Source organism: Apium graveolens, chromosome 5 (assembly GCF_009905375.1).
Source record: "Apium graveolens cultivar Ventura chromosome 5, ASM990537v1, whole genome shotgun sequence".
Taxonomy (NCBI): domain Eukaryota; kingdom Viridiplantae; phylum Streptophyta; class Magnoliopsida; order Apiales; family Apiaceae; genus Apium; species Apium graveolens.
The window spans coordinates 201,269,328-201,295,469 of record NC_133651.1 but is presented as its reverse complement, the minus strand read 5'-3'; the positions used below and the strand labels follow the sequence as shown (position 1 = coordinate 201,295,469).

Below are 26,142 nucleotides of genomic sequence, written 5' to 3'. Positions count from 1 at the left end.
TGATATTATTTAATTTTAGAGGGATTATATTACGTTACAATCATAATCATATTATAAAGAAATTCTTCCTTTTAAATTAAATATTTCAAATCAATAATCAATAATCAGACGATTCCCAGATCGGGTGGAGCATTGTCAAGAGGCGTCACTTAATAACCCTTTCTTACAGATAGAAATCTGTTGTTGACAGAATCATCCTTTCTCTCATATCAAAAATTCATATTCAATTACGTGTTTCATAAACACAAGAATCTCATGATTGTATTCATAATATTATTCTTAAGGTTATGAAACAATTTCACTATACTAGGTTGTCTAACGAACGCCTTATGTTCATTTAAGTTCACCTAAATCTATCATCGCATGATAAATTAAGCATATATCACATATATCAACATGAATAAACATCAAGGTAGGCATGTTAAATCATCTAGCACATTAGTCTAAGCATTATACATCTCTATGTATCACATGAAGCATTTAAAAGCAATTAAAACAGTCAAAAACAACTTTAAAACACTTCATGGAAATATAAATAGTTCAAAACTTTTATATAAACTAAAATTGATCACTCCATTAGATCCGTCTCGGAAAAACGAATCCAACGGTATATTGCACGCCCAAAACGGAGTTACGAAACTCCCAGAAAATCAATCTTAAAATCAACAAAAGGGCTGTAACGCATTACAGGAACGCGTTACAAGCCCTGTAACGCATTCCGGTGATGCGTTACAGCCTTTTAAGCCATTTAGAAGGTGTAACGAATTCCGTGAATGCGTTACAGGTGTGTAACGCATTCCCGGAATGCGTTACACCCCTATATATTTTTATTTTTTTTTCTGCAGCAGCCTTGTCTTTTGCTTTCTCGGAAACCGTGCCGCCGTACTGTGCTGTCAACTCTGTCCTTTTCTTTGTCCGTGCAGCAGCATGAAGCAGTAGAGGTATATACAAATATATATATACTATATATACATATATTTACTTATTTAATTACGAATTTTAATTATAAGAACTTCAAAAATTCATAATAAAAAATCTATACATCCTAAAATTATGAAAAAAAATACCCAGATGATCTACAACACTTGTAGAACCCAGATCAACACTCAAAATTATTCTGAGAAACAATTTCTCATCAGAAAAAATTAATCCATGATATAACTTGTAAAAATCACAATTAATTCATACAAGCACATAAAATTCTGAAATTTTTACCACAGATCTATAAGCATACAACCTATGCTCTGATACCATTGTTAGATTTTTAACGCAGCGGGGGCATGGCAAAACTCTTTTACACATACAAAATCCAAATAGAAGCATATAAATCGTGAATAAAAATTCGAGGGATCGAATCTAACCTTTAAAAATAATTCGGAGACAACGATCAGAGATCCTTAACAGTTGCTCCTCAAGTGTGAAGCACTCCACCGGTATCCACCAAGAAAACGATGTTAAGGAGGAGGAAGGAGGTGGGGAGAATTGGGTTTTCCAAACTTTTTGGGTTTTCGGGTTCGATGTTGGTTAGAATAAAATTAGGGTCTATAATAGTGTATTTATAGGCAAAATTTTCAGCTGAAATTTTCCCATAAATATTATTATTATTATCCCATTTATTATTCTCATTAATAATTAAAACACCTTTTAATCATTAATCCTTTTTCTAAACACTTTAGAAATAATTCTCTCTCTTGATTTAATTTCCAAACATTAGATCCTTTAATTAATAATATTAAGAACTTTTCTTAATTAATTTATAATCAATTAAATCTCATTTAATCAATTATTAAATTTTCCAATTAATTATTTATTTCATAAATAAATAATTATTAGCCATTATTAATTAATTCCTCCACCATTAAATCATTCTCTTTTTATGGTGTGACCCTGTAGGTTCAATATTAAGCCGGTAGTAGAAATAAATAATAATAAAACTATTTTATCATTATTTATATAAATTCTCTAATTTATTAAATATGATTAATTAATTAATCACATTTATTCTACATCGTGAGTGATGCTTCTCAACATATCGCGACTATCCGGATAATATGAATTCACTGCTTAGAATACAAAGAACCTGTCAGTGAATAGTTACCGTACAATAAACTCCTTCTACCCAACAATGTCCCGATTAAATACAAGGCATGGATCTCGTGTCAAGCCTATCTAATTCAATCACTTGCTTACCATTTACTATGCGTAGTTCTATGCAAATTAGAAACTCCTTTCTAATTTCATTCACTCTGGCCAGAGATTCCCGAACTAGCATAAGTGGATCAGCCTTGAACATTCGCTTCCTTCAATGGAAGGGGTAGATCCTTTATTGATCATACACTATCTTCATGTACAAATTCCTATACCCAGAAGAGCCCTAATAATTGTCCCTGGAGACTAAGAACTAAACCAAAGCATAGTTCAGTGTACACAAGATGACTATGATGACCTCAAGTCTAAGGATACTTGTACAACTATCACTATGTGAACAACTGCTGACACGTGAGTGAACTCCATCAGTTGTTCAGCTGTGCGAGTCATGTTCAGTGAACTTATTCCATAATAAGCACCTACAAACTAGCTATAGTGTCACCACACAAATGTCTATGAGAACAGACATCCTTCATAATGAAGCAAGCATAGTATGTACCGATCTTTACGGATTATTAATTACCAGTTAGTAATCCTATGACCAGGAACTATTTAAGTTTAGAGTTATCATCTTTTTAGGTCTCACTATTATGATCTCATCATTATCCATAAAAAGCTTTACTCTAAACTATGGTATATCTTATTTAAACACTTAAATAGATAAAGCCCGTAATAAAAACAAAACAAGTCTTTATTAATATCAATTAAATCAAAACAGATTACATAAAAGTTATTCCTAAATCCTAATTCCTGATTGGACTTAGGACATATTCCTTTCATGGATCAGGTATTTATGTTATAGAAGTCAATTTGTCTATTTCTACATCTTGGATATTTGATACTGGATGTGCTTCTCACATTTGTATAAATGTGCAGGGCCTGCAGAGAAGTAGAACTTTGGCTAAGGGAGAAGTGGACCTAAGAGTAGGCAATGGAGCAAAAGTTGCTGCTTTAGCTGTAGGGACTTATTATTTATCTATGCCCTCTGGGCTTGTTTTAGAACTAGAAGACTGTTTTTACGTGCCTGCGATTCGCAGAAACATTATTTCTGTTTCTTGTTTGGACAAGAAAGGTTTTTCGTTTACAATAAAGAACAACAGTTGCTCTTTTGCTTTGAATGATTTAACCTATGGTGTTGCGCGTTTATTTAATGGTTTATATGTTCTTGATTTAGATTACCATGTCTGTAATATAGAAAACAAACGACTTAAAATGAATGACTCAAATCAAACATACCTCTGGCATTGTCGTCTAGGCCACATAAATGAGAAACGCATATCCAAATTACATAAGGATGGATACTTGGATAAGTTTGATTTTGAATCATACCAAGAATGCGAATCTTGTTTGCTTGGTAAGATGACTAAAGCCCCTTTCACTGGTAAGGGTCAAAGGGCCACTAAACATCATGAGCTAATACATAGTGATGTATGTGGCCCAATGCGTGTAATGGCTAGAGGAGGCTACTACTACTTCATAACATTTATTGATGATTTCAGTAGATATGGATATGTATATCTTATGAAGAACAAATCCGATTCTTTTGAAAAATTTAAAGAATACAAGGTTGAAGTAGAGAAGCAAATTGGCGGAGATGCAAGTATTAAGATCTTACGATCCGATCGTGGGGGTGAATACTTAAGCACCGAATTTAGAGAGTATTTGAAAGAGTGTGGTATTGTATCACAACTCACTCCGCCAGGAACACCTCAATGGAATGGAGTTTCAGAGAGGAGAAATCGCACCTTGTTGGACATGGTGCGATCGATGATGAGTCATGCAGATCTTCCAATTAGTTTCTGGGGTTACGCTCTAGAAACAGCGGCGTTCACACTTAATCGTGTTCCTACTAAGAAGGTTCAAAAGACTCCATATGAGATATGGAAAGAGAAACGGTCAGGCATGAACTTTATGAAAGTTTGGGGATGTAAGGCGTTTGTGAAACGTCAAGAATCTGACAAGCTTGGACCTAAATCCGAAGAGTGCATTTTTGTAGGATACCCTAATGAAACAAAGGCGTATTATTTTTATAGTCCTTCTGAGCAGAAAGTGTTTATTGCTCGAGATGCTGTCTTCATGGAAAGAGATTTTGTTTCCAAAAGAAACAGTGGGAGAACTATAGATCTCGATGAAGATCGAGAACCGCAAAATAGCATTGAACCTGAAGTGGAACAAGAGCAGAATAATGATAATGCTCAACAAACACAGGTTGTTCGTAGATCTGGTAGATTTCTCCATGAGCCAGAGAGATATGGATTTCTCATGACTCAGTGTGGTGATTTGATGCTCATAGATGAAGATGAGCCTCTCACATACCAAGATGCTATGAACAGTCCAGACTCTAAGAGATGGCTTGAAGCCATGAAATCCGAGATAAATTCCATGTACGAAAACCAAGTATGGACTTTGGTTGATCCACTTGAAGGGGTAAAACCCATAGGGTGTAAATGGGTTTTTAAGAAGAAAAAGGGCATGGATGGAAATGTTCAGACCTATAAAGCTAGGATGGTTGCAAAAGGTTTCAAACAAATTCATGGTATTGACTATGATGAAACTTTCTCACCAGTGGCTATGGTCAAGTCTATAAGGATTTTACTTGCCATTGCAGCATTCCATGATTATTAAATCTGGCAAATGGATGTCAAAACAGCCTTCCTTAATGGAAGCCTTGAAGAGGATGTGTACATGACACAACCTGAGGGTTTTGTCGATCCAAGGAATGCTGGCAAGGTATGTAAATTGCGTCGATCCGTTTATGGATTGAAGCAATCCTCTAGGAGATGGAATATCCGTTTTGATGAAATAGTCACAGAGTATGGCTTTGTTCAAAACGAAGATGAACCGTGTGTTTACAAGAAGGTTAGTGGGAGCTATGTGGCATTCATAGTACTATATGTTGATGATATACTACTAATGGGGAATGACATACCTTCTCTAAAGGCTGTTAAGACTTGGTTAGGGAGCAATTTCTCCATTAAAGACTTAGGAGAGGCATCCTACATTCTAGGAATGAGGATCTATAGAGAAAGATCTAGAAGGATGATCGGTCTAAATCAGAGCACATACATTGATAAGGTTTTGCATCATTTTGGAATGCAAAATACAAAAAGGGGATATGTCCCCGTGTCTCAAGGGATAACGATCTCTAAGGACCAGTGTCCGAAATCATTGGTTGAGAAGGACCACATGAATAAAGTTCCATATGCTTCAGCAATTGGATCTATCATGTATGCAATGGTATGTACTCGCCCAGATGTCTCGTATGCTTTGAGCATGACGAGCAGATACCAGTCTAATCCGGGTGAAGGTCACTGGACGGCAGTTAAGAATATTCTTAAGTACCTGAAAAGAACTAAAGATTCATTCTTGGTGTATGGAGGAGAAGAGAAACTCGTTGTAAAAGGTTACACCGATGCAAGTTTCCAAACAGACATAGATGATACTGTATCACAATCTGGTTTTGTGTTTTGTCTAAACGGAGGTGCTGTAAGCTGGAAGAGTTCAAAGCAAGAAACAGTAGCTGATTCTACAATGGAGGCTGAGTACATTGCAGCTTGTGAAGCAGCTAAGGAGGCCGTTTGGATTCGAAAGTTTATTTCTGATTTGGGAGTGGTTCCATCGATCGCAGATCCCATTGATCTATACTGCGATAATAATGGAGCCATTGCACAGGCTAAAGAACTTAGATCACACTCCCGGGCTAAACATATACTCAGGAGATTTCACCTTATTCGAGAGATTAATGAAAGGGGTTATATATATATGTAAAGTGCACACAAATGATAACATTGCAGACCCACTGACCAAAGGCTTGTCACAGCAGAAGCACGATGGTCACACTAGTTCCATGGGTATTAGATATATGGGAGATTGGCTCTAGTGCAAGTGGGAGATTGTTAGTGTAGGTGCCCTAGATGCAATACATTATTCTTTTATCTTTATATCAGTTGATCATTCAATAAATGTATTTATTATGACCTTAATTACTGCGATATTTTGTTAGCATAATAAATGTCCTTAGAATCATGATACAAATTGTATAGTTTAAGTACATGACTTGAACTTGAGATTATATAATATATCATATTCTTAAAGGTCCCTAGTCGAGTATTATTATATAGGACAATAATAATACATAGATAGACTAGTATGTTGTTTGACAAGATAACCACATCTCATTGGTTATAAGTATGGGGATACTAAAGTCAATACATAGGTACATGTAAGAGTACATGTTACTGGACAGACCCACAGTGAGATTCTTCATGTTTAATAAAGTCATAAGAAAGACTCGCAGTGATAATAGTGTAACGATCCTTTGACTTGAAATCATTATATTTCTATACGAGGATTAATATACTTTGACTACATTAAAAGTTACTTTTGATCGGGTGATGATAAAAGTGGACATCGGGTATATCATGAGTCGTATTAGAAATATGAATGATAGATAATGGATTTAACCCTCCTATAATTAGGAGAGATATTATTGGCCTCTTGATTTAGTGAGATTATAAAAGCATGGCCATGCTCAAATAATGATTTGTCTCGATAATCTACTCATGGATCAAGTAAACCCAGATTAAATGTTGAAGAGGATGACTAAATACATGCCTCGAGTTTAATCTATAATATGTATGGTTAAAGGGATTATATTACACGAAAAACATTAATCACGAAAGGTTTTATCTAATCACGATTTAATTATTGTTTAATTGGGTAACAATGATGTATTACTAGATACCTCTCATTGTTTATAATTTTATTAGAGAATAAAATTATTGCCAATTAAATAATAGCCTATAGGGTCGCACAAATAGAGCACTTAATGGAATAGTTAATTTAAATTATGGATTTAAATTAATTGATGATTATTTGAATTTTATTATAATTAAGTAAGACTTAATTGAGATAATATAAATTCGAATTAAAAGGAAAGTTTTTGCCCATAATAATTAAGTATGACTTAGTTATTAATTAAATAATAGAAATTCGTTTTTATTATTTAATCCAATACCTACTAGGGTTGGGCTTTGCTATTATGGGCCTTTTTAATCAGTCATTATAAATAGATAATGAGAGGTTAAAGAGGCTTGTACGTTTTTTAAGAAAACCCTAGCAGCAAAGAGAGGCAGAGGCAATTCAGATCATCAAGAAGGAGGCTAGTACATCCATTCCGTAGTCAAGTTCGTGAGACGTTCTTGAAGGTGCTCGTGTGGATACCATAGAGGTGTTTCTCCGAGAGGTAGACACAAAGCGTGATAGCTAGGATCTCCGTTGAGTTCGTGAAAGTTAATCTCTTGAAAGGTATGATTCGTTATCTCCATAATCTGCCCATAATTATACATGGATCCTGTTTTTGGGTTTCGAAATTTTTGTTTTATTTACGTTTATCCGTTGCGTTTTATGCCTTCGGAACCCAACAGAAGAGTCAAAACTCTCAACATACTTTTGGGCTGAGCCTTTTAACTGTGCATGTTACACTCATAATATTTCTCTAATTAATTAGGCAAAAGGAATGACTCCCTATCAATTGTTCAAAAGAAGAAAACCAACTTTAAACTTTCTGCATGTCTTTGGTTGCAAATGCTACATTCTAAGGAATCAACCTGATCACAAAGGGAAGTTTGATACAAAGGATGATGAAGGAATATTTGTTGGTTATTCTGCTGGAAAATCATATAGAGTCTACAATCTAAGAACCAACATTATCATGGAATCTGTGCATGTTGTGTTTGATGATAAAAAGATCGATGGACTAACAGATGAGGGACATTATGAAGGACTCAAATTTGACAATATTGAGATATATTGTGATGATAGTGAAGATGAGAATGATGGAAAAGGCACCTCGAAAAGAATTCAAAATCTGCCTTTGGATAATGCACAGAATGCTGCATCCGTTGAAAGTCAAAATTCAGCTTCCATTGATAGAAGCAATGCAGCATCCGTTGAAAGACAAAGGGCATCATCCGTTGAAGTTCATAATGAAGCATCCGTTGATCACAGTCTGTCAACGAATAATCATTTCACTTCATCAGTTGATAGAACTCCCAATTCCTTTCAAAGGATCAGCAACTCAGGGGGAGTTTCAACCAATCAACACTCTATCTCACATCATGACAATACCGAGGCAGCCTCATCTAGAGCTAATCTACCACCTCAAAGGAAATGGACCAAGAATCACCCTTTTGAACTGATCATTGGTGATGCTACATCTAAAGTGCAAACTAGAAGAGCTACTCAAGATGAATGTCTGTATAGTAGCTTTCTATCACAGGAGGAACCTAAGAAAGTGGAAGAAGCTCTATTGGATCCAGATTGAATTTTAGAAATACAAGAGGAGCTAAACCAATTTGAAAGGAACAAAGTATAGAAGCTGGTACCCAAGCCAAAGAACAAGAGTTCTATTGACACAAAATGGGTATTCAGAAACAAGATGGATGACAATGGCATTGTCATAAGGAATAAAGCCAGATTGGTTGCTAAAGGCTATTCTCAACAAGAAGGAATAGATATTGATGAGACATTCGCTCCAGTTGCCAGACTTGAAGCCATCAGAATCTTTCTAGCCTATGCAGCCCATGCCAATTTCAAAGTCTATCAAATGGATGTCAAGAGTGCATTTTTGAATGGAGAATTGGAGGAATAAGTTTATGTAAGCCAACCTCCAGGATTTGAAGATCCAAATTTTCCAGACTATGTGTATTATCTGTTGAAAGCACTCTATGGACTAAAGCAAGCACCTAGAGCCTAGTATGAGACTTTGTCAAAATTTCTGCTAGATAATTACTTCACAAGAGGTACTGTTGACAAAACTCTTTTCTTTATAAATGTTAATGGCTCTACTATACTTGTTCAAATTTATGTAGATGATATTATATTTGGTTCTACAGATGATAAGCTTTGTAAAAAGTTTGCTAAGTTAATGCAAAGTAAATATGAAATGAGCATGATGGGAGAGCTAACTTATTTTCTTGGTTTACAAGTTAAACAAGTTAGTGGTTAAATTTTCATTAGTCAAACTAAATATATTTATGATCTTTTAAAGAAATTTGACTTAATGGATTGTTCATCTGCAAAAACTCCCATGGCCACTGTCACCAAGCTTGAATTAAACAAGACTAAAAAGTCTGTGGATATTACAAGTTATAGAGGCATGGTTGGCTCACTTTTATATTTAACTGCTAGTAGAACTGATATAATGTTTTCTACATGTCTCTGTGCTAGATTTCAAGCTAACCCTAAAGAGTCTCATTTAGTGGCTATTAAAAGGATATTCAGATGCAGATTATGTAGGTTGCAAAATAGAGAGTCTAAGTACAACTGGCACCTGTCAATTTCTAGGGAATAAGCTTGTATCATGGTTCAGCAAGAAGCAAAATTCTGTTTCTACATCTACAGCTGAAGCTGAACACATTGCTGCTGGTAGTTGTTGTGCACAAATACTATGGATGAGGAATCAACTATTTGACTATTGACTAACTGTTGACAAAATTCCTATATTCTGTGACAACAGAAGTGCCATTGCCATTACTGAAAATCCGGTGCAGCATTCAAGAACCAACCACATTGACATCAAGTACCACTTCATAAGGGAACATGTGATGAAAGGTACAGTGGAACTTCATTTTGTTCCAAGTGAAAAGCAGATTGCAGACATATTTACCAAGCCACTTGATGAATCAACATTCACAAGATTAGTAAGTGAGCTAGGTATGCTTAATTATTCATAAATTCATATCCTTATTATAATTTGCTTTGGAGCCTGAAATAAATTTGTTGCAAGAACAAAGTTGGATTTAAGTAAAGATTATTCTATCAATGGATATTCCCTATCCGTTGAAAGCCAAAATTGTTCTATCAACGGATGTTCATTATCCGTTGAAAGATAAACACATTTCTGGTAATTTTATCCTTCAACGGATAAAAAAACTGTGTTAATCTTCAACGGCTAACTATTTATCTCATCCGTTGAACTGTCACATCAGTTACTTTAAGTGAGTCACAGCCGTTGATTCGTTTACTTAATCGTTGATACATATATACACAGTTGTATGTATTTGTATTAAAGGCAGTTTTCAGAATTTCTACAGTTTTCTTTGTTCTCAAACGACTGTAATTTACTTAAAAGTATCATTTAATCATTTTATTTACGTTTTAATTCGAGAAAGTATAAAAGTCCCTTGAATTCTTATTTTCACTTTACGCTTTCTCATAAGTTTTATTCTCTTTCTCTCCCAAAACTCTCAATCTTTCTCTGCAACCTCTACTCACAACAATGGCACCAGTAGTCAAGATTATGTCTCAGTCTGGATTTGTTTATGAAAAGAATTATTTCGTAGCTTTGGTGGAAAAGAATGAAGCCCACTCAGTTTATCACAATATGATGGACTTCATCAAGAACTGCAAACTAAGCTATGCAATGCTGGAAGCCCCAACTATCTATTGTGAGGTAATTGAGGAGATTTGGACAACTGTAGAGTTCAATTCCATATATATGACCATTGCTTTCTCTCTCAAAGGTAAGGATTACTGTATTAACTGTGATGATATACAGTCTTGCTTTAAGTTACCTGAGAATCATGCCATGACACCACACACTGATAATGATGTATCTGCTATGTTAGATTCCATAGGCTATACTATTGATTCTGTTAGTTTAGGGAGCATTAGAAGGAAGGGCCTTAGGAAAGAATGGAGTTTTCTTGGAGATGCCTTTATCAAGGTTTTCTCTGGGAAGATTAGCAATTTTGATGCCATTACTTCATCTCTTGTTAATATGCTCTATATGATAGTTTCTGATAGGTACTTTAATTTTAGCAACTGTGTATGCTAGAATTAGGTTCCAGGTTAGGTAACAAAGCTAATAGACCTCATAACATCTACTATGCTAGATTCTTTATGTTATTGGCTAACCATGTTGCTGAAGGTTTGGTCATAACTAATGAGAGCAATAAACTCAAATGCTGGGCACAAGAGAAAAGGGTCCTTGCAGACCTTGTGAGAATTAACCTCAACAGCCAGGTGCCATTGGTATATTTTCCAATAATGAATGCACCTCAGGTAAGTGAGGTAAATACTTCTTGAACTCCTACTTCTTCCAACCCCATTGTTTCTTTGCCTTCTAGTGTGGCAATGGAATCTGTGTCTTTGTCCCAACAGATTCCTACCAAAGCCACCAAAACTAAAATTCCAAAACATAAGTCAAAGAAAACCACCTATGTTGTTTCTCAAAAGACAACAGTTATAACAACTACCATAAACCCTGAAGGGAGTGAACATGGTGTGAGTGGTGAGGGGAGGGGTGAACATCAAGAAACCCCCCAGGATAAGGTGGGAGAGGTGAGTGGTAACCTAGCCAGCCAAGCCACAGTTTCTCAAAAGACTGTGGTGGTTCAAAAGGATTCAAACACATCCGTAGTTGCATCCTCCCAAAAGGATGCAGCTATTGAAAATAGTCCCCAACCAGGGACACAGAACAAAAGAGGGAGGGACACTGAAACCACACATTCACCTATCAAAGCCTTTTTAAGAAGAAAGAAGGCTAAAACCCTAGTTTCAACACAAGGGGCACACACTGCACAGATACATCCACCTGTATCTTTGCCTTCTCAAATTCAGCTTGATGTGGCTCCAGCAAATGTGGAGTCACAGCCCCATTCTCTCATAATAGACACACATCAATCACCAAATTCTCCATCACCATCTCTGGATGTGGATATGATATTCACATTAATTCATGATTCTCCCTCTTTAAAACTCAGGGAGGAGCCCCACTCAAATCCTGGTGATCATCATATTTTAGATGATTTGTTGGATCATTAGCCAATTTTTTCAGACGTAGTTGAAGAATCTGTGTCACCTCACTTAAAATCAATTCACACAGATTCAAAAATTATGTCACTTTCAATATCTACATCTTTTCCTTCTTCAACGGATATCTCTCATCCATTGACAAGTGGTTGTCCTTCGACGGATAAGCTTAACAGCAGTTATCCGTTGATATCATCAGTTTCCACTTCAACGGATACTCCCTATCCGTTGATGGTCTCTACACATATAACTGAATCAATTCCAAGTGTAGAAGACATGATTACTGTACAATCACTTCTAGGAGTGAGGGAAGGGAGTGATAACTTGAGTGAGAGGCTGGGTTGCTCCCAGGCAAAAGGAGAGGTTGAGAGTCAAAATATGCATGCTATTTCTTCCAGCATGGCAAAAGTGAGTGAGGGGAGTGTCACCTTAGTAGGTGAGGGTGAGGGTGTGAGGGTGTATGTGAGCCAGGGGGAGCCCCTGATGTAAGAATATAGAGAAAATGAGAGAAAAGCAGGTACAGAAGCTATAAGGGTGGATCCAGCCATTGCTAGTGAGTCAATGATTGTGGATGATGCTGAAAAGGGAAGACAATTTCAGCAACATTACAAAGCTGAAATTGATAACATTTCCTTGGATGCTGACATTTTACTCATCCTGTTTCAGCTTATCAATTTTTTGCTGCTCAGGGCAATGTGGAGGCAGAGCAGACTTTAAACATAGTGCACACTTCAGAATCTCTTCAAAGAAATAAAGCTGCTGTTATTAGGATGCCTACTCAAGCTGGTGAGCCATCTGAAGAATTTGAAGTAAATTCTAATGATGATGACTCTATTTGTTTGGATGGGAGCATGAACTTAGGGGGAGATGCAGGCCCAAGTTCTGTTCCAAATTTACCTGAATGGGCATGGACAAAGAAATCTACACCAAGACAGTTTGGTGTAGCTTTGGTCAAGCAGGTTATGGCTATTCAAAAGGCCCTTCAGGACACTTCAGATGCTGGTACGAAGGCTATTCTTCAAGCTCATCTAGACTCTCTGCATCTTCTGCAGTTGCAGCACATCAGACAGAATTTGAGTGTGGATGAACTCAAAAAGGATATTGCTGATCTGAAATCCTACAATTCTGAGAAGTTGGATTCAGTAATGCCTTATGGTACAATGTAAGATTTGTTGCTGAGATTGAGGAGAGAATCTGATGCTAACAAGAGGCTGGCCAAGTTGGAAAACAGAGTTCAAGTCATTGAAGACTCTGTGGTCACCATTCTTCAAAATCAACAATCTCAGACAAGTCTACTATTGCAGCTGGCAAAAGCACAAGGCTTGACCCCTATCCTTGATGATAACAAAAAGGGGGAGAATAAAGGGGAAGGGGAAGGAGAGCCATCAACAAAAGTTCAAATATCTAAAGTGCTAGTTCCTGCCATCACCACTTCTCCAACACTTCAAATCAAAGGAAAGCTTGATGGAATTGATCTAATCCAGATAACAGCAGCTGAGATGAAAGTCAAAGAGCAAAGGAGGAGAATTGATGAAAGGATGCAACAAATTTTTGGTTCTACAACTTCAAAATCACAATCTGTGAAGCATTGAACAGAGGTGGAGCCAATCATTATGGAGCTCAAGCCAGTAAGGAGGAATAAGGTTGGAGAGACTTCTTCCAAGAATCTGAAACCTATGGTTCCCAAGACCAACAATAGATCCAATAAGGACTCTACAAAGAACCCTCTAAGCCTTTCTCAGTTGAAAGGAGTGGATTTTCCTCTTCCAAAGCCTGATGAAGACAAGGTTTTGGGTGGTAATATCATGAAGCACAGGAGACCAAGGATGTGGTTAAAAGAATGAACATGGCTATTATCTTTAGAGAGGGAAAGAGTATCTGTGTGATACAAGAACATCCCAAATTCTCAATAGCCAAGAGGGAAGAAGCCAGAAGGTTGAAGGAAGAAGCTAAAAAGCTAAAGGCTGACAAAAGAGCACAAGTAAAGCTTGAAAAACAGCTAAAGTCAAGTCAAGCTGAAGAAAATAAAGAAATTGAAAACAAGGGTGAAGATGTAGGTATGGGGGACATGCTTAGTGATGATGTGGAAGAAAGAAGTAAAGAAAGAAAGGAATGGCAGAAAGGGAACAGAAAGAAGGCCAATGCAAAAAGGAAGGTTGTAGATGAAACTGAAGAAACCCAATCAAAATCCAAACCACTACTTTCTATTCCTGAACCCATTGTGCCTCACCCCTTCATAAACATCCATGGTGAAACAATCACTCCTAAGGAGGAACCAATTGATTGGGAACACCATCAAATTGCCCACTTTCTTAACCACTTCTCCACCATCAAAGAAACATAAAAGAAAAATTGAATCAACACCTCCTCTAACCTCAATCAAATTCACTCAGAAGCCTAAGCCTAAGCCACAAGCCTCAAAGGATGATTGCGTTCACATTTGTGATATAAAGGAATTTACAGACATTGAACTATATCTGGATGAGCTGGAGGAAGTAAGGGGAATAGATGCCTACAGACAGCTTCCAAAAAGACTAGTGTTCAAATATAAAGGAAGTGGGAAAAGGACTTGGCCTCTTTACAGAATTCTGAATAAAGGCTATTCTACCTTGGTTAGAGTCTACTCAGCTATAAAAAGGGATTCTGGCTTTACCAGGACTACCAAAACTGAAATTCTCAACAAGATTGCCAACATAAGGAAAACTTGGTAGGAGCCCAATGCCTTGCCTAGAACATTACTCATCCCAGAGAGAGGAATTACAGTTCATAAATCACCTCATTGGTTGATGGAGTTCAGAGACAATAAAGGAGTCAGAAGATTTTTCAGACTTGAAGATCAACTCAAGATTGCCAGTAATGAAACTCTCAAGGATATGCAATCTAAGTTGGACATCAATGAAGAAGATGAAGCTGAATTCTACAGACAACTCCAACTCCAAATAGAGGAGAATGATAGGAGGCTAGGGAAGAAAACAAGGGATCAAAGGAAAATAAATTAATCTACTCAGGCTAAAGGAGCACCCTTGGAAATAATGTAATTCTTCAATTCTATCTTAGTATACACATTTTTGCAGCACTTTTGAATTTCTACTTTATTTCAGTTCATATGTTTGATAAGTGTTTTGTTATCATCAAGTTAAACCCAAATTTATGCCTACAGTTCTAGTAGACATAAATAGGGGGAGATTGTTAGGAATATGTGTATTAGGTTGATGATAAGTTAAACAAAGCACTTAAGTAGAAATCTAGTGTTTGTAGCCTCAACGGATAAGACCATTTTGGCTATCCGTTGAAGGAGTAGCTTTACTTAGAAATAAGTTTAGTATTGTTGCACATTTCATTCTCTATATTTAAGTTGTAATTCATAGATGTTGTGGGAAATTATCAGTCATGTTGACTACTAGTGGATATGCAAATAGGAGGGCTAATTGTAAATATTTCATGCCTTGTAATTTTGTATAAGTGAAGTAGTATCAACTGATATTAAAGGCCTTCAACGGATAGGAAATAAAGCTTCAACGGATGTCTCTAAAGCTTCAACGGATAACATCCATCAACGGATGAGTTCTTCATGGGATAAAGCTTCAACTACTAATGCATCAACGGATAAAGCTTCAATGGATAAAGCTTCAGCGGATAAAGTCATCAACAGATGAAAGCTTAAACGAATGCTTAGTTCAATAGCAGTTGATAGTGACAATTCATAAGCTGACAGAGGCACATGGGTTGACAGAGACAAACTGGAATGTGGCAGCCTCTAGGAGGAATCAAGAAAATGCAGCATTTCCATTCTGGTGCAAACTAGGAAGTATTCAAAGATTCACAGCTAAACCTAAATTGCATTGGATAGAGAAATGAAGAAGAAACATGTGAAGAATCTTTTAATTGTATTTTACAGTTTTGTCTTCACTTGTAAACTTGGTGATATATATAAACCAAGTAGCAGCTAGTAATTAGATGGTGAATTTTCCAGAGCTGTTTAGAAAAATCCAGAGAGAAAATCATCTAGTTTGTACTAGGACGCAACTGTGATTTAATTCTTTGAATCAGAGATTTTCTGAAATAACACATCTCTGGTGGAACAACAAATCCACCAGAAAAGTTTTTAAGTTCTTTGTGTTCTTTACATTTGTGTTTGGATATATATATGTCTGTATTAGCTTCAAGCAATTCACACACATTTGTTCATTAAAACACTTAGCCTTAGAAACTGCTCAAAACTTGAAAAAGTTTTGAGATTTACATTCAACCCCCCTTCTGTAAATCTCATTGTTAGTCCACTGGGAATAACAATATGCATTATGTATAATATAAATTCTCAGTTTTCTTATGTCGTTTATAGTCTGCCCTATGTGTGGTTGTCATACTTAAAATCAAGTTAGACTTCTAAAATAAATATTAGACTTATAAAATAAATATAAGCCTTATACTGAATTTTTTAGTGACATACCATGTGGTTTTAAATGGATAAGTCTTGGATAAAAGCCGATAGGGATTCTCTATAGTATGAAATTAGTGTTGAAAACTTCTTGATATTTGCCGAGGAAAATGCTAAAAACCCCAAGAAAATTCCTTGTCCTTGTCCACACTGCTCTAACTTCAAAAAGTTTTCTGTGAATATAATCAGAGGTCATCTTTATGAATCAGGGTTTAGTTTAGGATATTCTAATTGGATTTGGCATGGAGAAAACCATGATAATAGTACTAGGTCATCTGTTGGTAGTACTTGTCCTCCCTCGAAGCCCATACCAATTTCAGAAACATTTAACGTGTGTGAAACAACCTATAGTAGGGAAGATTGTGATAAAGAGTCAGATAACTTTAAGAGGTTTGTTACCGATGCGGAACAACCTCTGTTTCAGGGAAGTGAGTGTACTAAACTAGAGTCGGTCTTAAAATTACATAATTGGAAGGCTAGGTTTGGAGTTTCCGATAAAGCTTTTACTGATCTGCTTCAATCAATTAGATCAATTCTTCCTAAAGATAATCTGCTTCCGTCTAATATATATGAAGCCAAGAAAACCTTGATTGATTTAGGCCTCGAGTATATTAAATTCCACGCTTGTCCAAATGACTTCGTATTATACAGGGGTCCAGTTCTCGAGTCTTCTTCCGATTGTCCCAAATGCCATCTCTCTCGCTGGAAGGTTGGGAAAGATGGTCAAGTTAGGGTAAATGTGCCAGCTAAGGTTATGTGGTATTTTCCGATAATCCCCAGATTTAAGAGAATGTTTAAATCTTCATTTACTGCTGAATTAATGAGTTGGCATGCAAATAATCGATCCAAAGATGGAAAGATGCATCACCCCTCTGATTATCCTTCTTGGAGAATTGTAGATTATAGGTGGCCTATGTTTGGTAGCGAGGCAAGAAATATACATCTAGGATTAGCGGCCGATGGTATAAATCCACACAACAATGGATTAAATAATCGGTACAGCTACTGGCCAGTTATGTTAGTAACGTATAATCTTCCTCCAAGGTTATGCATGAAGAGGAAGTTTATGATGATAACAACATTAATTTCAGGCCCACAAGCGCCTGGTAATGATATTGACGTATATCTCCAGCCACTGATCGACGATTTAAAAAAACTGTGGGAGGAAGGTGAACCAAATGTGTATGATGCCCATACCAAATCCTTTTTCACTCTAAAGGCAATCTTGATGTGGACAATAAATGACTTCTCGGGATATGGAAATTTGTCGGGGTGCGTTAATAAGGGTTAGAGGGCCTGTCCAGTATGCGGTGATGAGACCGTGGCTAAATATCTAAGTTGTAATAGAAAAATGAGCTACCAAGGACATCGTCGGTATTCAGATCTTTATCATCTGTATACGAGGCAAATGACAGCTTTTAATGGAGAACAAGAATTTGGTCGTGTACCTGAACCACTTAGCGGAGAGGAAGTGTTGGGGCAACAACAACGACTTAGGTTCAGTTTTGGGAAGGGGGGAAGCCAAAAAAGGTGGAGTCTTCATGGAAAAAAGAGTCAATTTTTTTTGAGTTAGAGTATTGAAAGTTTCACCATGTTCGATATTGTTTAGATGTCATGCACGTCGAAAAGAACGTGTGTGATAATATAATTGGGACACTTCTGCACATGAAATTCAAGAGTAAAGACAGCCTTGCCTTGCGTCTTGATTTGGTTGACATGGGAATACGGCCAGATTTAGCTCCATAAGTAGGTGAGAAAAGAACATAACTACCTCCTGACCCTTATACTTTCTCCCGGAAAGAAAAACAAACAATATTAGCATCATTGTACGACATGAAACTTCCATACGAACATGCTTCAAATATAAGAAACTGTGTATCAATGATTGATATGAAGTTGTATGGTTTAAAGTCCCATGACTGCCATATACTTCTCCAACAACTACTACCTGTTTGCATTCGTTTAGTGCTTCTGAAAAATGTTAGGGTTAGTATCATAAGATTGTGTTTTTTCTTCAACTCTCTGTGCAACAAAGTTGTAGATGTGTCGAAGTTGAATAAATTACAAGCAGATGTGATATTGTCCATGTGTGAGTTAGAGAAGATATTCCCTCCGTCATTTTTTGACGTTATGATACATCTTATGGTCCACCTAGTAAGGGAACTGCGATTATGTGGACCGGTTTTTTATAGATGGATGTTTCCATTTGAACGCTTCAAAAAAAGATTGAAGAGTTATGTAAGAAACCGATAAGGTTCTATAACTGAAGGTTACCTCAAAGAAGAGTCAATAGAATTTTGCAGTGAGTTCTATAGCGAGAGTAGTAGAACAGCCGGTCTTCCGAAAGATGAAGAAAAAATTTCTGTTCCAATCGGTGGTGTGACTATGAAGTCAGTTGCGGAAAAAGAACGAGATGAGGCTTATCTTTCATTTCTTTGTAATAATTCGGAAGTGGAACCATATGTTACGTAAGTAAAACATAAAAAGTATACATATAATTGTTAAAGTTGTATTTGGTGTAGTTTAGTCGAATATGATGTAAGTAATTTCAGGCTGCATAAAAAATATTTGGAAGGGATTTATCGAGGGAAAAAGAAGAGTGTACAGTGGCTATTGGGAGAGCACAATAGACAATTTGCCGATTGGTTTGAACAAAAAGTTGGTTTACATTCTTTTGCCTTCTCTTTTATTTTTATAAGTCGTGTTTTTAAATTTGTAGCCACTTATATGCATCAGTAATTTACATGTAGGTCAATACAAAAATAAGGGAGAATGTGGAAGCCGTATCTGAAACTATAAGATGGTTGGCTGGGAAACCTTCATTTTCAGTTTTGACTTACGAAAGTTATGATGTTGAAGGGGTCCGATACCACACAAAGGATCGAGATAATGCAAGGGTAATTCAGAATAATGGTGTGTCATTAGTTGCGAGGACAGTCCAAGTATCTAGTGCTAAGGACATGAATCCTATAGAGAGTGATTTAAAATTTTATGGGGTGATCAGGGGAAATATGGGAATTAGACTACCACGCATTTAAGGTCCCTCTGTTTTTATGTACATGGGCAGCAAGTGACAAAGGTGTCAAGTCCGATGATCTTGGTTTCACCCTTGTCAACTTCAATCGACCAGGTCACAGAAAGGACAAATATGTCTCTGTTGACCAAGTCAACCAAGTATTTATATTGAGGATCCAGTTGATGCTAATTGGTTCGTTGTGTTATCGGCGACAACTCGAGACTATCATAATGTTTACAATGAAGATGCTCTTAAAGACACCTCATGGAACCCTCCCTCATTCTGTTCTAATATCCCTACATGTGACCCTACTAATATTGATGATGTAAGTGTTTGTAATAGAAGAGAAAATGTTGAGGGTATATGGGTCAAAAAGTTATAGGAGTCTAACTATATATTCTCCTTATTTGTAATTTTTCTTGTTATTTGTAATTTTTCTTGTTATTTGTAATGTATCTTGTGATCTCTGTTTTCTTGTAATTTTTCAATGTAGTTATAGAAGTCTTGTTGGGCATATGTTGTGTACTTGATGATTTCATAAACAAAACATCTAAGTAGATTTTACTTAGTGAAATAATGTAGCACTCGACGGATAAGAATTATAGTCCCGACGGATAACTCATTATAGTCCCGACGGATGAGTTGCTTATTTAATAATAAGTTTGTAGCACAGTTATGTATGCACCTTTGTATAGAATCTGTAGTAGCATATAAGTCATGTTGACTTTAACTAGATATGCAGAATAGGTTGATTAATTGTACATAATTGATGTCTTGTAATTCTGCATAAGTGATATAGAGTCAAGTGCTAAAATAGCTACTGACGGATGATTAACAAAGCCATCGACGAATTATCAAATGACTATCAACGGATGTTTAATATAGCAGTTGATGGATGATCAATTAAATCATCAATGGATATTCTGAAAGTCGACGGATGATCATATGAAGAATTCAAACAGCAGTTGAATAGTGAAAGTTGACACACAACCGTCGAGATGTATACAAACACACTGTGGAAGCCCATTAACTGGGTAATAGAGGACGAAAAGCAGCAAAGCTTAAGACTGTTAGATTTTATATTTGTTCAGTCTTTTTGACTTTGTAATCTTGGTATTATATAAACCAAGAGAGTAGCAAATAGAAAAATAACTGAAATAGCTGAGAAACACAAAAACAGAGAAATCTTAGTAAGCAAAATCTTTAGTATTTCCTGTATTCTCAGTAGTTCCATTTGTAAGCAGCTGTGAGCATTTTTGCACACAGAGTCCTCTCGATATATTATATATATCTCTGGTGGAATTGTTTAAATCCACCATAAAGTTTTTATAGACTCTTGTTTTTGATTACTTATGTTTTGATTCAATTAAGTTTACATTCCGCATTGTGCTAATCAAAACAAATATATCTATAATCGAGTTGAACATTTTTATTTCAAGAAAAAGGTTCAAGAATTCCATTCAACCCCCCTTCTGTAATTCTTGCAACATTGTTAAGGGATAACAATTGGTATGAGAGCAAGCTCTTAATCTACAAAGAGTTTAAAGATCAAAACAATTCAACAAGATGAATAAGAAAGATGTTGGAGTCAAGATTCCTTTTCTTGATAAAGATAATTACCATCATTGGAAGCTAAAGATGCATCTTCATATGCTTTCTCAAGATGAGGCCTATGTGGACTGCATAGAAAGAGGTCCTCTTGTTCCAATGAGAGCTGCAACAGGAAACGAGCCATCTGTTCCAAAGCCAAGGCACGAATGGTCTGACCCTGACATTGAACAAGTCAGGAAGGATAAAAAGGCCATGAACATTTTGTCCAATGGAGTCGATGCAGACATGTTTGATAATATTATCAACTGGAAAACTGCCAAGGGAGTTTGGGATACAATACAGATAATTTGTGATGGCACTGAGCAAGTAAGAGAAAATAAAATGCAGCTCCTGATTCAGCAATATGAGCATTTTCATAATGAAGAAAGTGAGTCACTCAGTGACATTTTTAGTAGATTCCAAAAACTACTAAATGCTCTTAAGTTGCATGGAAGAGTCTATCAGACTATAGACTCCAATCTGAAATTTCTCAGATATCTTCCAAAGGAATGGAAACCAATGACAGTCTCATTGAGAAACTCATAAGATTATAAGGAGTTTACTTTGGAGAGACTGTATGGCATTCTGAAGACCTATGAGCTTGAGATAGAGCAGGATGAAAGAATGGAGAGAGGAAAGAAGAAAGGAGGATCCATTGCACTAGTTACTGATCTGGAAAAGGACAAGGAAGTGAAGATGGAAGCTGTAGAATCAACTTCAAAGGCCTGTGAGAATAAGGGTAAGGGGCTAGCTGAAAGTGAAGATTCATTGAGCCAAGATGACATGGAGGACATTGATGAGCACCTAGCATTTCTTTCAAGAAGATTTGCCAAGCTCCAGTTCAAGAAGAACTTTGGAGCAGCCAAGCCAAATAGAAACATGGTGGATAAGTCAAAATTCAAATATTTCAAATGTAGCTTGGCAGGGCATTTTGCAAATGAGTGTAGAAAGTCAGATTCCAGTAAGAAAAGGTTTGAGTCTGTTGATTATAAGCAAAAATACTTTGATGTACTCAAACAAAAGGAAAGGGCTTTCATTACACAAGAGAATGACTGGGCAGCTGATGGTTTGGATGAAGATGAAGATGTCAGCTATGTCAATCTAGCCCTAATGGCCAAGTTTGATGAAATAGAGACAAGTTCCTCAAGCAATCAGGTAATCACTACAAACCTTCCATATTTATCTAAAGCTGAGTGTAATGATGCAATAAATGACATGTCTACAGAATTGTATCATTTGCGTGTTATACTTAAGTCTCTCACTAAAGAAAATGCTAAAATCAAAATAAACAACTTGTTTTTAAGTGAGAGGAATAATGTGCTTGAGTCTCAGTTTGTTGAGTATGAGAAACTAAAAATTGAGTGTAGGATTGCCAAGGAGGAATTAACTGAGTCCTTGAAAAAGGAAGAAATTTTGAAGAAGCAGCTCGAGCGTGAACAAGAGGTGATTAAAGCATGGAAAACATCCAGGGATGTTCATGCTCAAATCACCAAAGTTCAAGGAATTGAGTCTTTTTGTGATGAAGCCTGGAAAAAGAATAAAGAATAATTATGTTGCATTAAATGGTTTCAAAGGCCCAACCCAAATGACTAAGGAAGAATCTGAAATTCCTAAGTCAAATGAGTTAAGTCCTAAGAAACAGAAGAAGAAAGCTAACAAGGCAGGACCCAATGAAACTTGGGTACCAAAATCAAATTGATTTAATTTTGATGTGTGCAGGGAAACAGAAAGAATCTTTGGTACTTGTATAGTGGCTGTTCAAGATACATGACTGGTGATTCTACTCTGCTCACAGAGTTTAAGGAGAGAGCTGGCCCAAGTATTACTTTTGGAGATGACAACAAAGGTTATACTGTGGGATATGGCTTGATTTCAAAGGACAATGTCATCATTGAAGAGGTTGCCTTAGTGGATGGTCTCAAACACAATCTGTTGAGCATCAGCCAGCTTTGTGACAAAGGCAACTCAGTAACCTTCAATAAAGAAGCCTGTGTTGTGACTAACAATCAAATAACAAAGTGGTTCTCACTGGTGTGAGAAGAGGAAATGTGTACCTAGCTGACTTCAACTCAACCAAAGCAGAATCTGTAACTTGTCTTCTCAGCAAAGCAAGTCAAGATGAAAGTTGGCTATGACACAAGAAGCTATCACATTTAAACTTCAAGACCATGAATGAGCTGGTAAAGAAAGAACTAGTAAGAGGCATTCCTCTAGTGGAGTTTACAAAGGATGGACTATGTGATGCCTACCAAAAAGGGAAGCATATCAAAGCATCATTCATGAAGAAACTTGATTCAGCAATTGAAGAGCCTCTGTAACTACTTCACATGGATTTGTTTGGACCAGTCAATGTATTGTCAATTTCAAAGAAAACATTTTTCCTAGTAATTTTCGATGATTTCTCAAAGTTCTCTTGGACATATTTCCTAAAGTCTAAAGATGAGGCTAGTGAAATCATCATCAATCACATAAGGCAAGTTAACAATCATCCTGATTTCAAAGTTAGAAGAATCAGGAGTGACAATGGAACTGAGTTCAAGAACTATGTCATGAGAGCATTTTGTGAGGAAAATGGGATCTTGCATGAGTTTTCAGCAGCAAGGACTCCACAACAGAATGGAGTAGTGGAAAGAAAGAACAGATCTCTTATTAAAGCTGCAAGGACAATGCTTGAAGAATCAAAACTACCAACATATTTCTGGGCTGAAGCTGTAAACACTGCATGCTACACTCAGAACATCTCTCCGATTAATCAAGCAAGATGCATGACTCCTTATCAATTGTTCAAGAACAAGAAGCCAACTCTAAACTTTCTTCATGTCTTTGGCTGTAGATGCTATATTCTGAGAAATCAAACTGATCAAAATGGGAAGTTTGATGCTAAAGCAGATGAAGGAATTTTTGTTGGATATGCTGTTGGTAAAGCATATAGAGTCTACAATCTAAGAACCAACATTATTGTGGAATATATACATGTTGTGTTTGATGATAAAAAGATTGAAGGATTGAAAGATGGAGATTACCATGAGAGCCTCAAATTCGACAATGTTGAGATGGTCAGTGATGGAAGTGATGATGAAAGTGATCAAGAAACAGTGTCTAAGGATAATGCAGATAAATCTACCACCAATGAAGCACAAAATTCAACATCCATCGAGTTACAAAATGCTTCATCCCTCGGTAGACAACCTGCCTCATCCGTCGGTACTCAAAATTCACCATCCGTCGGGTTATCAAAAGGAGCAGGAAGTCAAGGCAGATCACCCATAGAAAGTACCCCTTTCTCAAATCAAAGATCCACAAACTCAGGGGGAGTTTCTAGCTATCAAAACTCAATCACACATCAAGACAACATTGAGGTCTCTTCATCTAGAGCTAATCTACCTCAACCAAGGAAATGGACAAAGATCACCCCTTTGAACTGATTATTGGTGATGTTTCTTCTAGAGTTCAAACCAGGAGAGCAACTCAAGAAGTATGTCTATACAGCAGCTTTCTGTCAAAGGAAGAACCAAAGAAGGTAGAAGAAGCCTTGTTAGATCCTGATTGGATTTTAGCTATGCAGGAGGAGCTAAACCAATTTGAAAGGAATAAAGTATGGAAGCTAGTATCCAAGCCTAAAGGAAAGAATCCAATAGATACCAAATGGGTATTCAGAAACAAGATGGATGAAAATGGCATAGTTGTAAGGAACAAAGCCAGATTGGTTGCTAAAGGCTATTGCCAGCAAGAAGGAATAGATTTTGATGAAACATTTGCTCCTGTTGCAAGACTTGAAGACATCATAATCTTCTTAGCCTATGCAGCCCATGCCAATTTCAAGGTCTATCAAATGGATGTCGAAAGTGTCTTTCTGAATGGAGATTTGGAGGAAGAAGTGTATGTTAGTCAACCTCCTAGCTTTGAAGATCCAAATTTTCCAGAGTATGTCTATTATCTACTGAAAGCACTTTATGGACTGAAGCAAGTACCTAGAGCCTGGTGTGACACTTTATCAAAGTTCCTTTTGGAAAATCACTTCACAAGAGGTACTGTAGATAAAACTTTATTTTCCAGAAATGTTAATGGCTCTAGCATACTTGTTCAAATTTATGTAGATGATATTATTTTTGGCTCTACAGATGAGAAACTTTGTAAAAAGTTTGCCAAACTGATGCAAAGTAAGTATGAAATGAGTATGATGGGAGAACTAACTTACTTTCTTGGTTTACAAGTTAATCAAGTTAGTGATGGAATATTCATTAGTCAAACTAAATATATCTTTGATCTTTTATTGAAGTTTGATCTAATGGATTGCACATCTGCAAAAACTCTCATGGCCACTGCAACTAAGCTTGAACTAAACACTACTGAAAAGTCTGTGGATATTTCAAGCTATAGAGGCATGGTTGGCTCACTTCTGTACTTAACAGCTAGTAGGCCAGATATAATGCTTGCTACATGTTTATGTGCTAGAATTCAGGCTGATCCTAGAGAGTCTCACTTGATAGCTATTAAGAGAATTTTCAGATATCTCAAGGGAACACCAAAACTTGGCATTTGGTATCCTAGAGATTCTGGTTTTGATCTAACTGGTTATTCAGATGCAGATGATGCAGGTTGCAGAATTGACAGAAAAAGCACAACATGAACTTGTCAATTTCTAGGAAACAAGCTTGTGTCCTGGTTCAGTAAAAAGCAAAATTCAGTTTCTACTTCTACAGCTGAAGCTGAATATATTGCTGCTGGCAGTTGTTGTGCACAAATTTTATGGATGAAAAATCAATTGCTAGACTATGGTTTGCAAGTTGAGAGGATTCCTATTTTCTGTGATAACACAAGTGCAATTGCCATCACTGAAAATCCAGTGCAACATTCAAGGACAAAGCACATAGACATCAAGTACCATTTCATAAGGGAACATGTAATGAATGGTACTGTAGAGTTACATTTTGTTCCAAGTGAGAAGCAACTTGCAGATATATTTACCAAGCCACTGGATGAATCCACCTTTTGTAGGTTGGTAAATGAGTTAGGTATGCTTAATTACTCTTGAATCTATCTGAGTTATTTTGCAAGTTGATATGTAGCCAGAAATTTAACTGATTTTTAGTCATGGATGAAATTTTGGCTAAGTCAAAATTTGCATCTCGAC

At 36.5% G+C, this 26,142-nt stretch overlaps 1 protein-coding gene across 1 annotated transcript in view; it reads left to right on the top strand.

The window, feature by feature from the left end:
• The window catches only part of LOC141660579 (uncharacterized), an 82,253-nt gene extending 64,105 nt beyond the window's left edge, over positions 1–18,148 (top strand). The window contains exons 2-4 of the mRNA XM_074467570.1: positions 16,827–17,688; positions 17,818–17,904; positions 18,012–18,148. Coding sequence (XP_074323671.1) covers positions 16,827–17,688; positions 17,818–17,904; positions 18,012–18,148 — 1,086 coding nt within the window. The remainder of the gene's footprint in view (positions 1–16,826; positions 17,689–17,817; positions 17,905–18,011) is intronic.
• Positions 18,149–26,142: the final 7,994 nt, after the last annotated feature.